This window comes from Perca fluviatilis, chromosome 22 (assembly GCF_010015445.1).
Source record: "Perca fluviatilis chromosome 22, GENO_Pfluv_1.0, whole genome shotgun sequence".
NCBI lineage: Eukaryota > Metazoa > Chordata > Actinopteri > Perciformes > Percidae > Perca > Perca fluviatilis.
In genome coordinates, this window is record NC_053133.1 from 10,574,848 (window position 1) to 10,588,426 (window position 13,579).

The 13,579-nt window shown below is 38.4% G+C and overlaps 1 protein-coding gene and 1 pseudogene across 1 annotated transcript; both read right to left on the bottom strand.

Annotated features, from left to right (window-relative positions):
* Nucleotides 1–2,133: 2,133 nt before the first annotated feature.
* LOC120552701 (vascular cell adhesion protein 1-like) lies at nt 2,134–4,226 on the bottom strand. Its single transcript, XM_039790924.1, has 5 exons — nt 4,177–4,226; nt 3,886–3,961; nt 3,326–3,676; nt 2,472–2,777; nt 2,134–2,384 (listed from the first exon to the last, which is right to left on the bottom strand). The coding sequence occupies exons 2-5, from the start codon at nt 3,959–3,961 to the stop codon at nt 2,134–2,136; spliced, it is 984 nt and encodes a 327-aa protein (XP_039646858.1). The 5' UTR covers nt 4,177–4,226.
* A 2,523-nt stretch (nt 4,227–6,749) lies between these two features.
* On the bottom strand, nt 6,750–9,885 carry LOC120552016 (annotated as a pseudogene).
* Between the last annotated feature and the right edge of the window lie 3,694 nt (nt 9,886–13,579).

The window sequence follows — 13,579 nt, forward strand, 5'->3', positions numbered from 1 at the left end:
TCTTGAAACAAAATCATATTTAAAATGTAAAGGTAATCTTGTAGAATGCTGCTAACGTGTGCAGAACTGCTTCTGCTGTCATATGTACTTCTATCTTGTACATGTCCATATTTTAGACTAAAGTTCACTATTTAAAGCTTTGGGACTTTTATTTGCACACATCTGACATATAAATACAAATCACACAAAAACAGCTGTGAGTTCAGCACACATATATGAACATGTTGATAACTGATAAGAAAAGCTGCAGGATGGGGAGGTTTTAAATGGCTCTACATTGAACTGTCGGCAGTGAAAACAACATTAAAAGTCACATTTAAAATGAATTCTACACAAATGTAATTTGTCTATGAAAAACAGCACTCATTTTTTCTTCACTTGAGCGTAGAGATCCTCTGGGCCGTCAGCAGTCTGTGTTCGGCTGTTTGCTGTCTGGGACACTTTGACCTGTGCATACAGCGTGTCCTGCTGCTGTCCTCTGTCCTGCTCCGAGGACGAGGACGGTTCAGGTCTCTGCCTGGAGAAGTCCATCTCTCCATAATGGATGTCTTCTTCTGTTTTGCTGGCTGGCATTTGGAGACTCGTCTCTTCACCTCTTTGACTCTGTGAATAATGTATCAAACAAGAAATGTTGTGAGCTGCTGGATCCTTCCACATTAAAGGACACATCCGGCGCAAAATGAACCTAGGGGTTAATAACACATGTGTACCGAGTCAACTGTTCTCTGGGATATGTATTCATGCTAATCGAATGTGACCAGTTTTAGCGCAAACCGCTAATTAGCTTATAACGCTAGTTGTCAGGGCACGGGTAAAATAAAAAGAAATCTGTATTTCTATACCACTAACAAGGCTTAAAATGGCACCATACTTCCATAGTAGCATAATAAGGGTCCCTACATGTAAACCGAAGCATTGAGAACTTTGTAAGATGTCTTTTTACTATGACATGGTACACATGTGTTATTAACCCCTAGGTTCAATTTGTGCTGGATTTGTCCTTTAAATGACTACAGACTAAATGGCATTTTGGACAAATGTAAACTGGTTTCTGACCACATCTCAGCACTGATGAAGGTGTTAAATGACCCACTGTGTCACTGCTTAGAGAAAGTAAATCATATGTGTGAAGAATACAAAGGGCCCTTTGACTTTTAGGAAACAGTTAGTGCATTGAGTCAGAACCAAACTCTGTGAAGCTGCTTCTAGCTACCATGCTGTAAACAGATTAAACCAACATCCTGGTAAGTATCAAATGTGCTCTAACATTACCCAATTTCAGATCTTAACGGCAAACCACTTCTTTACTTCTGCTGTGTGTGGGTTGTACAGTTTTGGAGGATGGTTGCTTACAGTTTCCAACCACAGTGTAACAGGTTATTGTGTTTCTTAATATTTAACCTCTTAAAGATTGTCCACTTAGTGTAAGGGCCGATGCTTTCACATATCTTAGAGGACACAATTACTGTAAAGGAAGTAAAATATCCACAACACACAGTTCAGTACTGTACACTGAAGTTTAGTATTTTCCCACCTGAGGCTGCTGGGGAATTTGATGTTTCGTCTTAAACCACCTGGAAGACATTAGAGAGCTGTCAGAATAATTATACTGTGATAAACAGACAGTGTGCTGCCAACAGACAGTAGAAGGACTGATGGGAGACAGATATTTGATAGATTGGTGATTAAACTAAAGTCACAGATCAGGTTGTCTAAACAACAAACTGGATCAGTAAAAACGCCAGGGCCAGAAACTGCACTGTGTCAGCTGCTTTCATTTGTGATACTTACCAAACACAGACAGCAAGGCAGATGATGATGATGATGATGATGATGATGATGATGATGATGATGATGATGATGATGATGATGATGACAATGATCGTTACAACAGCTGAAGCCGTAGTAGAGAATGAGAGACCAAGTGACTCAAAGAAAACAAATGCTGAATGCGGACATGTAACAATACAGATGCAACCATTAATTGTACAGAGCCATTTAAATGAAATAAAAAAGTCCTTTACATGGAACTAACAAAAATCCAAAACAAAGTAAACTAAAACAGAAAAGAGAAGACAGCAGATTATATAAAAATAAGCAGATTCAGTTCAGTTCTACATTTACCTGCACTATTCATCCGTAATGTTGTTGATTACCGAGATAATTTGTGGCCACACAGTAATAATCTTCTATATCTGTCACACTGGTCACTTTGACGCTGTAAAAGTCTCCTTCAGCTACACTGATGGCTCCATCTTTGCTGTTCTTGAACCAGCTGAAGCTGGCGGGAGGCTTGGCTCTGCTGGAGCAGGTCAGGTTCACCCAGCTACCTGCTGACACCAAACCTGATGGACTGATGGACACTGAGGTGTTCTTGGGAGCATCTGAGGAAAATGTGAGATTAACTTTATTCATTAAAATCAGCACATGATGTGCTGACAGGATCCAATAACAAACACTGGTTGTCTTACATGAAACATTGAGAGTCTTTCTCTCCTCTACTGTCTTGACTTCTCTTCCTTCATTCACAGGATATGTGGAAGAAAAGCTGATGGTGAATCCATCATGTGTGTCTGACAGAGTGATGGTCTTCTGGATTTTAGTTGTGAAGGTCTGATCTGTGTTCTCCTCTATGTTGTTGGGAGGGTCTTGTTGGAGATTCCAGGTGAGTTTAGGAGGGGAGTGTGGACAGGGAGTGGAAGCTGAGCAGCTTATAGCGACAGACTCCTTCTCCTTCAGATCACCTGAGATCTCAATTCTGGGGCTCGGGGGGAAATCTGGGCATTAAAATTAATACAAATAGTACACTAACAAATACGTAAGAAATGTTTCACTTTAGGTGTTTAAATCCCAAAGCTGATACATAAACTGACCCTTTGTGTTGAAACTACATAAAGAATAAATAACAGTTTGAACTGCTCTTTAATATCCCAAAATGTGACCATTTCAATGTAAAACTGAAGAATAGACTCAATGTTTGATCAGAATTTGAATTCATGGCAAAGTGAAAAAGGAAGGAAAATCTGTGGTTTAAAAACAGACATTATTAGTAAACTAAAGAAAGAGATAAGAAATGACTAACCTACTGCTGACACTTTTGTATTGAAAGTATATAAAGAAAGAGTTTGTTCTGCATTTCAGTATCCCAAAATGTAACCACGTTAATGTCAAACTGTAACAACAGACTCAGTGTTGAATCAGCATTCATGGCCAAGTGAAACATGTAAAAGTGTGCTGTTTAGAGTAAAAGGTAAAATTAGTTTCAGTTTTGGTCTTGAGACAACATAATAAATAGACTGACTGATAATAAATACAACTCACTTACCTTTAACTGTTATTTGAAGAGGATCATAAACAGCTGTTGCCAGAAATGGCCTGTTCTCAATCCTGAAGTAGTATGTGTCTGTGTAACTTGTGATTAAACGGGAAAATAAAGTGGTGCAGTTTTTCTGACTCAGGTCTCCAGTAATATTCATTGGATAGCTATTATTCACCATGCTACTGTTGAAAATCACATTTTTTCTAAACCACACTCCGAAGGTTGTTCTTGCATTGTTGAATTCTGTGTCTGATTTAGCACTAAAGTTACATGGGATTAGCAGACAAGATCCATTCAGTGCTTCCATGTTCTTTGGTGCAGTAATGTGTAGGGATGGACTGTAACAAGCCAGAGCACCTGTGAAACAGACTCATGATGAACACATTGTGGAGCAAAATCTGCATTAAGAAATAGTTAATGAAACACAAACTACAATTCAGCAGCAGCATGTTAGCTCCTTTATCCTTTTAACAATGTCAGTGTAAAACATTTCACTTTGCAGTCAGGACATGAACAATTGGAAAAAGGAACGGCTCCAAATAAAAGTGACTGAACAAACAGCTCACCTGAAACAAAGAAGACACTCAGCAACATGTTAGCTGTCACCATTTTCACAGACTGGACTGCAATGGCACTCATCATCTGGATTTGACAAAAAGTTACTTTTCAATATTTTAATCAAAGCATCTTTTAAACAAATAATTCATGTTGTGTTAAAGCCATCTCAGATTCACACATTCAAACCAGGAAGTCAACCAAAACCAACAAATAAAAGTGGAGTTCATGAAAATCAGCAAAATAAGAAACTCTGTGGGTTAAAAAGTTCAAACATAAAAAGCAGTAACATTTGACCTTACCAAATGAGTACGAGTACCAGACTTCTCTGCTAAGCTGTTGTGATAGAAAAGCAAACAGACTTGCTGTTTGAAGATAGATATGAAGGGACTGAAACACTGCAGAACTACAAGTCTTCATCCTTCCTCTTCACACCGTGGGAGTGAGGAAGTCAGATTTTGTGGCAGATTGAGCTCATTATGGTGAAAAAAAACGTATTTATTCTCAAAGATTATTTTTCACATGACTCACTGAAAGCCTGTATGCCTTGTAATGTAAGAGCAGCTGTTGCTACACTGTGTTGTGGCCGTAACCCTGACTGCTGTACATATATTACAATAGTGACAATTAAATATGGAATACACAGAGGACAGTTCCAGGGAATAAAGACTTAGATTATTCTAGATTTGTGCACTTTTTGCAGTAAACAACTGTAAAAAGGGCATCATGCTCATGTCATATCATAAAAAGGCGAGTAGAAACATATGTCCAGGTTGTTTATTTTACACTGAAGTTTGGATTTTTAGGATTCATAGAAGTACAGTAGTACTTTAATAATCGATGCCCTTACTGAAGCTGAAATATGAAAAAAAACAAATTACCTATTTCCTCTGCACTTAAAAGTTCTCAGCACTTCGTTCATATAGAAGTTCATTAACTACTCAAAACATTGTAGCAGATTTCTTGTAGGAAATACTATGTATAAGTCATCTAGCTGCTTTTGTATTGTTTGTGATTAAATTGTATGATTTCAGGTGATGTTTACACACAATATGTGAAATGTTAGACCAATAAATGCGATTGAGATTAATTAGGTATTTTTAGAAAGTTGCATGTCAAGGTTTATATTACAGTGCAATGAATAAATATCCACAAATATAGAAACTGTCTCATGTTCATTTAATACAAATAGAAATGTGGGATACAAAATATTTAAGAAACACAATAGATAAAAAAAATAGATAAGTACATGATATTAAACACTCCTTGTTAAAAATAATAATTGTAAAAATATCACATTTAAATAGAATCTTTACTTTTAATAATATGTGCACAGGACTGCTTCTTGTGTCAAGTTCATTCTCATGTCGTCATTTAGAAAGTTCCTCATTTCGAGCTCTGGGACTTGTATCTGCACCAATCTCATTTTCTTGTCCAAGCGCCACTATCTTTTTCTACATTATCTGATGTAAACAAAAATAAATCTTGTACAAGTAAAAAAAAATAAGGTGTATTATGAATCCAAACCAAATGGATCACAAAACAGCACTCATGTTTTCTTCACTTGAGCGTAGAGATCCTCTGGGCCGTCAGCAGTCTGTGTTCGGCTGTTTGCTGTCTGGGACACTTTGACCTGTGCATACAGCGTGTCCTGCTGCTGTCCTCTGTCCTGCTCTGAGGATGAGGACGGTTCAGGTCTCTGCCTGGAGAAGTTGATCTCTCCATAATGGATGTCTTCTTCTGTTTTGCTGGCTGGCATTTGGAGACTCATCTCTTCACCCCTTTGACTCGGTGAATAATGTATCAAACGTGAGAAGACATGTTGTGAGCTGCTGGATCCTTCCACATTAAATAATGACAGACTAAATGGCAGTTCGGACAAATTTAAAACTGGTTTCTGACCACATCCCAGCTGCCTGGCATGAAATATAACAAGTCTTCATCCTTCCTCTTCACAACCTGGGAGTGAGGAAGTTGGCTTTTGTGGCAGATTGAGCTCATCAGGTTGCTCAATAAGTAGTAGTAAGTAATTTTTCTAAAAGATTATTTTTCACATGACTCACTGAAAGCCTTTTTCCTTTATTTTATTTTGTAGTACATGCTACGTTAATCATAATAATGACATTGAAGAATAGAAATATGAGCTTCACGTATCGACACATGAAGTTAAGATGAACAATAGTTATAAAACTCAGACATAAAAAAGAAGGTGTTTCATTACCAGTTACTTCTGTTATTACAAAGAAGTATGATCTGAGAGCATCAGTTCAGATAGCCAGTGTTTTATTAGACACATATGCAAGAATAGTTCATTCAGATCTGGAAACATTGTCTTTAGTGGTAACAGACACAGCTGGTGAAGCTTTTGAATTTTATAATTTTATAACTATATTTTATTAAGTGTTCCATAACATTGAATACATATTCAATACATTGTCAATAAAAACAATTCTGGACTGATGAAGACATTTTCTTGCAGAAAGCTGTGTGTTGCTACAGTCGCTATGACGATCCTGCAGAAGAACTTGTTAACAAAACCCAGCCAACAAAGTTCCCCTTTTTTTAGTTCTAGTTCTCAGCTTTTTCTCAACGCTCTGGTCCATCAGACACACACAGATATAATTGTATTTTCATTTACAGTATCAAAACATCAAAAACTGTAAATATACTGTTTTAGTGGAAATTAAAGATAGAACTGTGAGGTGTCTGAGTCTCCTTGTAGAACTGAAAGAACATCTAATAATACAACGCCTGATGCCTCCATATTTTCTAAAGTGTTATCAACCACAGCCTATTTCCCACATGGAGGTGCCACAGTGTTCATGCTGATCTGTATCACTGCTGCTCTGCATTACAGCGCTGATGAGACTACTTGATTAAAATGCTTTGTTCACTTTAAATACTTTTGATGCTTTTAATCCAGCAGTCATCTAAACATTTACATACAAACAAAAATAAAACAATAAGTGATCAAAATCCACAGTTTTTGCTTCCACATCACCTGAAATATCTACTTTTAACTGTTCTGTTGTCTTAACTATATATTTGTAAAGGCAAAGAAAACTGAAGCAAAGAAAAATAACTATAATAATGCAATTAATCAGCACAATGTTACACAAACTAATGATGAAGCTACAGTATATTATATTTATGTTATCTTCTGTCCTCTTTAAACTCCGTCCTTTGTTCATCTTACCAATATTCAGAAAAGTAAAGCCATGTAATATGTAAGAATGGGAGGAATAAGAAATAGAGAAATATTCCATTCATGGTGATCATGATGTCTTCCTCTTCTCCTTCATGATGCTTGAATCTCAATCACTCTGTTGACGTAGTCTTCTTCTCCTGCGTCCTGTGGAAATATAACAACACAGAGAGAGTGGTGTTAGTGCTCTGCAGTCCATTTACTGCAGCTCAAAGAGAAATGCCAGCAACACAAGACATTGTGTTGTTGAAAGAATAATGGAGCTGTAGCTTACCTTCACTGGTTTGTTGCAGCATCGTGATCTCAACCAGCTGAAAGAAAAGGAGATGGAATGAATAAACATTCAGAAAAGTTCAACTTTAAACATGTCAGACACACCAATAAATCTTTAGCTGCAAATGATCATATCACAGAAAAGTTTGTCTCACCACTCAAAGATGATGAGTGTACTGTAGAGCGTTAGGATTCCCAGGATCTTCACTGTAACGTAGACATCAACCCCAAACTCTGGATTATCTGGAACAAGACAGCATGGTCACCTTCTCCTTAATGGAAAATGGTTCTGTTCTAAAATATTATGAACTTGAATTCCTTCTGTGAACCTCAAATGTAAACAGTTTTATTAAGTTTCATTGAATACAAATGCAATTTAAAGGGATTTACAGGGCACTTAAAATAGAAAAACATAGTTACACTGGAGCAGAAAAGAAGAAAAAGAACAAAGACAGGAAAGCAGATTAGATTGAAATAAGCAGATTTAATAGAGTTCTACATTTACCTGCTCTATTTATCCATGATGTCGTCTGATTACCAAGAACATTTGTGGCCACACAGTAATAATCTTCTATATCTGTCACATTGGTCACTTTGAAGCTGTAAAAGTCTCCTTCAGCTACACTGATGGCTCCATCTTTGCTGTTCTTGAACCAGCTGAAGCTGGCGGGAGGCTTGGCTCTGCTGGAGCAGGTCAGGTTCACCCAGCTACCTGCTGACACCAAACCTGATGGACTGATGGACACTGAGGTGTTCTTGGGAGCATCTGAGGAAAATGTGAGATTAACTTTATTCATTAAAATCAGCACATGATGTGCTGACAGGATCCAATAACAAACACTGGTTGTCTTACATGAAACACTGAGAGTATTTCTCTCCTCTGCTGTCTTGACTTCTCTTCCTTCATTCACAGGATATGTGGCAGAACAGCTGATGGTGAATCCATCATGTGTGTCTGACAGAGTGATGGTCTTCTGGATTTTAGTTGTGAAGGTCTGATCTGTGTTCTCCTCTGTGTTGTTGGGAGGGTCTTATTGGAGATTCCAGGTGAGTTTAGGAGGGGAGTGTGGACAGGGAGTGGAAGCTGAGCAGCTTATAGTGACAGACTCCTTCTCCTTCAGATCACCTGAGATCTCAATTCTGGGGCTCGGAGGGGAATCTGGGGTTTTAAAAACAGACAATTTGTACACTAAAGACATTGTTAAGAAATCACTAACCTAAGGTGCTTAAATGTTAAAGGTATATAAAATCATAAAAAGTAAGAAAGTAACAGTTTGAGCTGCTTTTAAACATCCTATAATTGAACCATTTTAATGTTAAACTGTAACAATAGACTCAGTGTTTAATCAGGAATTAAATTCATGTCAAAGCAAAAAAATGTAAAAGAGTGCTATTTAGAATAAAAGGGGAATCAGATACAATTTAGGTCTAAACAGTAACATTATAGACTGCCTGGTAAAATACATTTCTCTTACCTTGAACTGTTATTTGAAGAGGATCACAAGAAGCTGTTTGCAGAAATGGCCTGTTCTCAATTCGGAAGAAGTATGTGTCTGTGTAACTTGTGATTAAACTGGAAAACAAGGTGGTGCATTGTTTCTGACTCAGGTCTCCAGTAATACTCATTGGATAGGTGGTAACTGTCCCACTACTGTTGAAAATAACATTATTTCTATTGTTGCCAAATCTGGAGTCACTTTTAATCCACACTCCAAAGGTTCTTGTGCTGTTGAAGTCCTGATCTGGTTTAGCACTGAAGTTACATGGGATTATCAGACAAGATCCACTCAGTGCTTCCATCTTCTTTGGTGCAGTAATGAATAGGGATGGATTGTGAGGACAAGCAGCCAGAGCACCTGTAAAATCAGTTTCACGATTAACAAAATGTGAAAGAAAATCTGTAGGAAGAAAACATTCATGATAAACAAAGCAGCAGTAAGTTGCATGCTGGTCTTTCTTCACTGTCTTGTTAACAATTTCCTCATAAAACATTTCACTTTACAGTCAGAATGTGAACAAAATAACTAACGATCTGCTCTGGTCTTTCTGCTTTTTGTTTCTAAATGAAGATTGTAAATGATTCAAGTAACACACAGCTCACCTGAAACAAAGAAGAGGGTCAGTAAGATGTTGTCGGTCAGCATATTCACAGACAGAAACTGGCTCCTTGGATTAGCAAACACATAACACTGTTCATTTTCAGTTGTCTTAATCATATACTTATTAAGTTTTTACAAAACATTCAATGTCTTTAAAAGGAACTTCCCTACTTCAACTTCATGCCGGAAACGTGCCCCATACAACCACAGTTCAGTTTTTTTATTATAAGTAACAACTAAAGAGATCCACAGAGCTGTGCTTTATCATTCAAATATAAAGTTCTGTAAAATGTTTGCAGTCAGGACATGAACAGTTGGAAAAAGGAACGTCTCCAAATAAAAGTGACTGAACAAACAGCTCACCTGAAACAAAGAAGACACTCAGCAACATGTTGGCTGTCACCATTTTCACAGACTGGACTGCAATGACACTCATCATCTGGATTTGACAAAAAGTTACTTTTCAATATTTTAATCAAAACATCTTTTAAACAAAGAATTCATGTTCTGTTAAAGCCATCTCAGATTCACACATTCAAACCAGGAACTCAACCAAAACCAAAACCAACATATAAAAGTGGAGTTCATAAAAATCAGCAAAATAAGAAACTATGTGGGTTAAAAAGTTCAAACATTAAAAGCAGTAACATTTGACCTTACCAAACGAGTCCACAGCTGAAACAGAGAAACAATCAGTCCCAATGTGTGAGTTTCAGCAGAACTGTAACAGAGCCAGTACCAGACTTCTCTGCTAAGCTGTTGTGACAGAAAAGCAAACAGACTTGCTGTTTGAAGCTAGATATGAAGGGACTGAAACACTGCAGAACTACAACAAGTCTTCATCCTTCCTCTTCACACCCTGGGAGTGAGGAAGTCAGCTTTTGTGTCAGATTGAGCTCATCAGGTTGCTCAATAAGTTATTTGTTCTAAAAGATAATTTTTCACATGACTCACTGAAAGCCTTTTTCCTTTGTTTTCATTTGTAGTACATGCTACGTTAATTATAATAATGACATTGAAGAACAGAAATATGTACTTCATGTACTGACACATGAAGTTAAGATGAATAGTAGTTATAAAATTCAGACATAATAAAGAGGGTGTTTCATTACCAGTTACTTCGGTTGTTACAAAGGAGTATGATCTGAGAGCATCAGTTCAGATAGCCAGTGCTTTATTAGACACATATGCAAGAATAGTTGATTCAGAACAGGAAAAATTGTCTTTTGTGGTAACAGACACAGCTGTTTTAGCTTTAAAATAGAGGATTATCATTTTATAACTTATTATTTATATTATTTGAGGTGTTCCACGTCAAAGAATAAATATTCAATAAATGGACAAAAAATTATTCTGGACTGATGAAGACGTTTTATTGCAGAGAGCTGTGTACAGTTGCTATGACGATCCTGTAGAAGGACTGATTGACCAAACCCGGCCCTGTTAGCTTGTAGTTCTGAGCTTTTCCTCAGCTCTCTGGTGGCGCAGGCAGTGTTGGGAAAGTTCACTTTCTACATTAACTAGTTCAAAGTTCAGTTCACAAATTTTAAAATTAACTCAGTTCATAGTTCATACTTAAAAATTTCACAGTTCCAAAAATGAACTAGTTCAGAGTTCTTTTTTTTTTTTTTTTTTCATATGTTGCTTCGGTGATCAGGAATGGTGCAGGTACGAGGTAGAGGCAGACGGGTACAGAATGAGGGTTCAGGTTCAGGTTCAGGCGGCTGGAAAGAAAGGGCACAAAGCAACATTGACTATCCGGTGGGGAATGAGTAGAAATTGGCCAGTAAATCTACTGCAGGGCTGCCGGTGATCGGGGTGGAAGTTTGGGAGGCACATGGGAGAAGGAGAAGGCCAAAGGCAGATGGGAAAAGAATCATGGAGGAGAGCACACCTGGGAAAACACTGAAGTACGACAGAGCATACGGAACAGGCAGAGAAGCAGACAGGAGATCGGACAAAGAGAAAAGAAAAAGAACCTTAGAGGAGTCCTGAAGCTACAACGAAGGAAACGCCAACACTGACCGCTAGCGGCAAAAAGTGGGAGAGCGTAAAACCTCTCCCTCCCGCGTAAGTCCCTTTTTGAGACCGGTGTTGGTGGTGGTAAATTGTATGAAGCGGTAGCAGTTTCTAAGGATGTTTTACTGCCCAGAGTTTCTGTTGCAGGTTATGCCCAAGAATGGTGACAAATGAAAAAGAGGCTGATTCCTGGCAGAGCCCTGTGGACGTTTTTAAAGCTGAGACTCCTGTTCCGTTGGACTGTTTTAACTTTATTTTAGTGATTGTGTTTTTAGTTTTTTTTTAAAATCTTTTTTAAGGAGGTTTTATCCTTTTAAAATAAATGTGTTATTCCTCAAATTGCTTTTACTCATTGTTTTAAAATACACTGATTTACTGCTCTCCCCCGGCACAAAGAACCTGTTTAATCTTTTACCTCCTGTAGTTTTAAAGAGGTCCTAGGCCTCAGTCCCAAACCTAGGTGGCGTTGTCGGTCCTTTTTATACCATTTTTATTGGATATTTTCATTTGCGCCATACTCCACCACCCAGGGCCGGTTCTAGCCCTTTGGTTGCCCTAGGCGAGATTGAGTTTTGCGTGTGACCCCTTGTCTTGCATTGCCAGATCTCCACAGCGCTGTGTATGTACATTTTAGTTTCTACCTTCCATGTAAGTTAGATGGCACCAACATTTGGTCTAATCAGAACTGGTCTGGAAACCCAGAGGCCAGTGTTTTGTTTCCAGATTTGTGTGCATGGTGACTTATGATGGGGGGTCTGGGGGTCCACCCCCTGAACATTTTGAGCATTATATACTTCATTTCCTGCATTCTGGTGAATTTTTACGCACTTATTTTTGTTTACCTTTTTCTGAATCAATTTATACTGGAAATATCTACCTAAAGGGAAACATGGATTACAATCCAAATATAAAAACATAATGGAATATATTGCAGTAAGGCTCTCATTCTGTATTGCTTTCAACTATTTATTCTCCTGTAGATCGACTTTGCTAATTATATCTGAGTGACAACACATGTAGCCTAGGCAACATTTACTTTTCCCACTTTTGCTTCTTTTGTTGAGGAAGTAACCTCCTTAAATGTGCATATTAAAATTATTCACCTGAATGATACATTAATTAATTTTAATGAATTAATAAACCCCTGGACTGTAAATTTCAGATGTGTCTGAGCAAGATTTCTGCTCATGTTCAAAACTTTGTGCACATTCAAAATACAGTATATCTCATCTGTGTTCTCTGAGGTTTGGAGGAGTCGATATTTTGAGAAAAATAAAGTGATAATACAATAAGCTATTACAAGAACAAAGTCACTCTATTTCAGAAAATAATCCACCTGCACAATAGTCTGCTGTGCATTACGTGATTGCTCTGCTGATATGGTAGATCTCACCTCCTGACAGACACAGAGCCCCGTTTGGGACGCTGAATGAGATAGTTTAGGGAAGTGGCTGTACGCTGCTCTACATCGGAGGTGGAAACACAAAACTAGGCAGAAATAGGGACACATCTGCCGCAGCATGCCCACAGCAGAGCGCGTCCACGGAAGGCGCGCTGCAGCAGCTCCGTGTCTGTGCCGCTGCTCGTCTCTATTTCTACAGAGAGAGTGGACATAAGCGACGCACAGGTCTGCTTCAGAGCTCCGTGTGTTTGGGTCTGACCCATAGACTGGAAACGTCGCGTAATGAAAGGTTGACAAGTAAACGTGTGGCTGAGGGGGCGCCCTAGGATGATCATGTTTAATAAACACGTTTTATTTCGCTTGTCATATTATTAATGGGAAGTAGACCTAAGGGCGACACGGCGCCCCCAACACATTTGACGCCCTAGGTAATTGCCTAGGTCGCCTATGGCAATCGCCGGCCCTGCCACCACTCCCCTTTATTACACCGGGGGAAACAGGTGGAAGTGAGAATGAGGAGACTGGGACAGATGGGAGAGTCTGAGGACATCTGGTGGGTGGATGGAGAATGGCCATGCAGGGATCTGGGGAAGTGGCTGGAGACAGGGACCTCTGCAATACCGTGCTGATGACAGAGCCTCAGGGATTCAAACTTCATTTCAACTGCTTTTAATGCAATAATCTACACATTAGAATAAGTGATCATA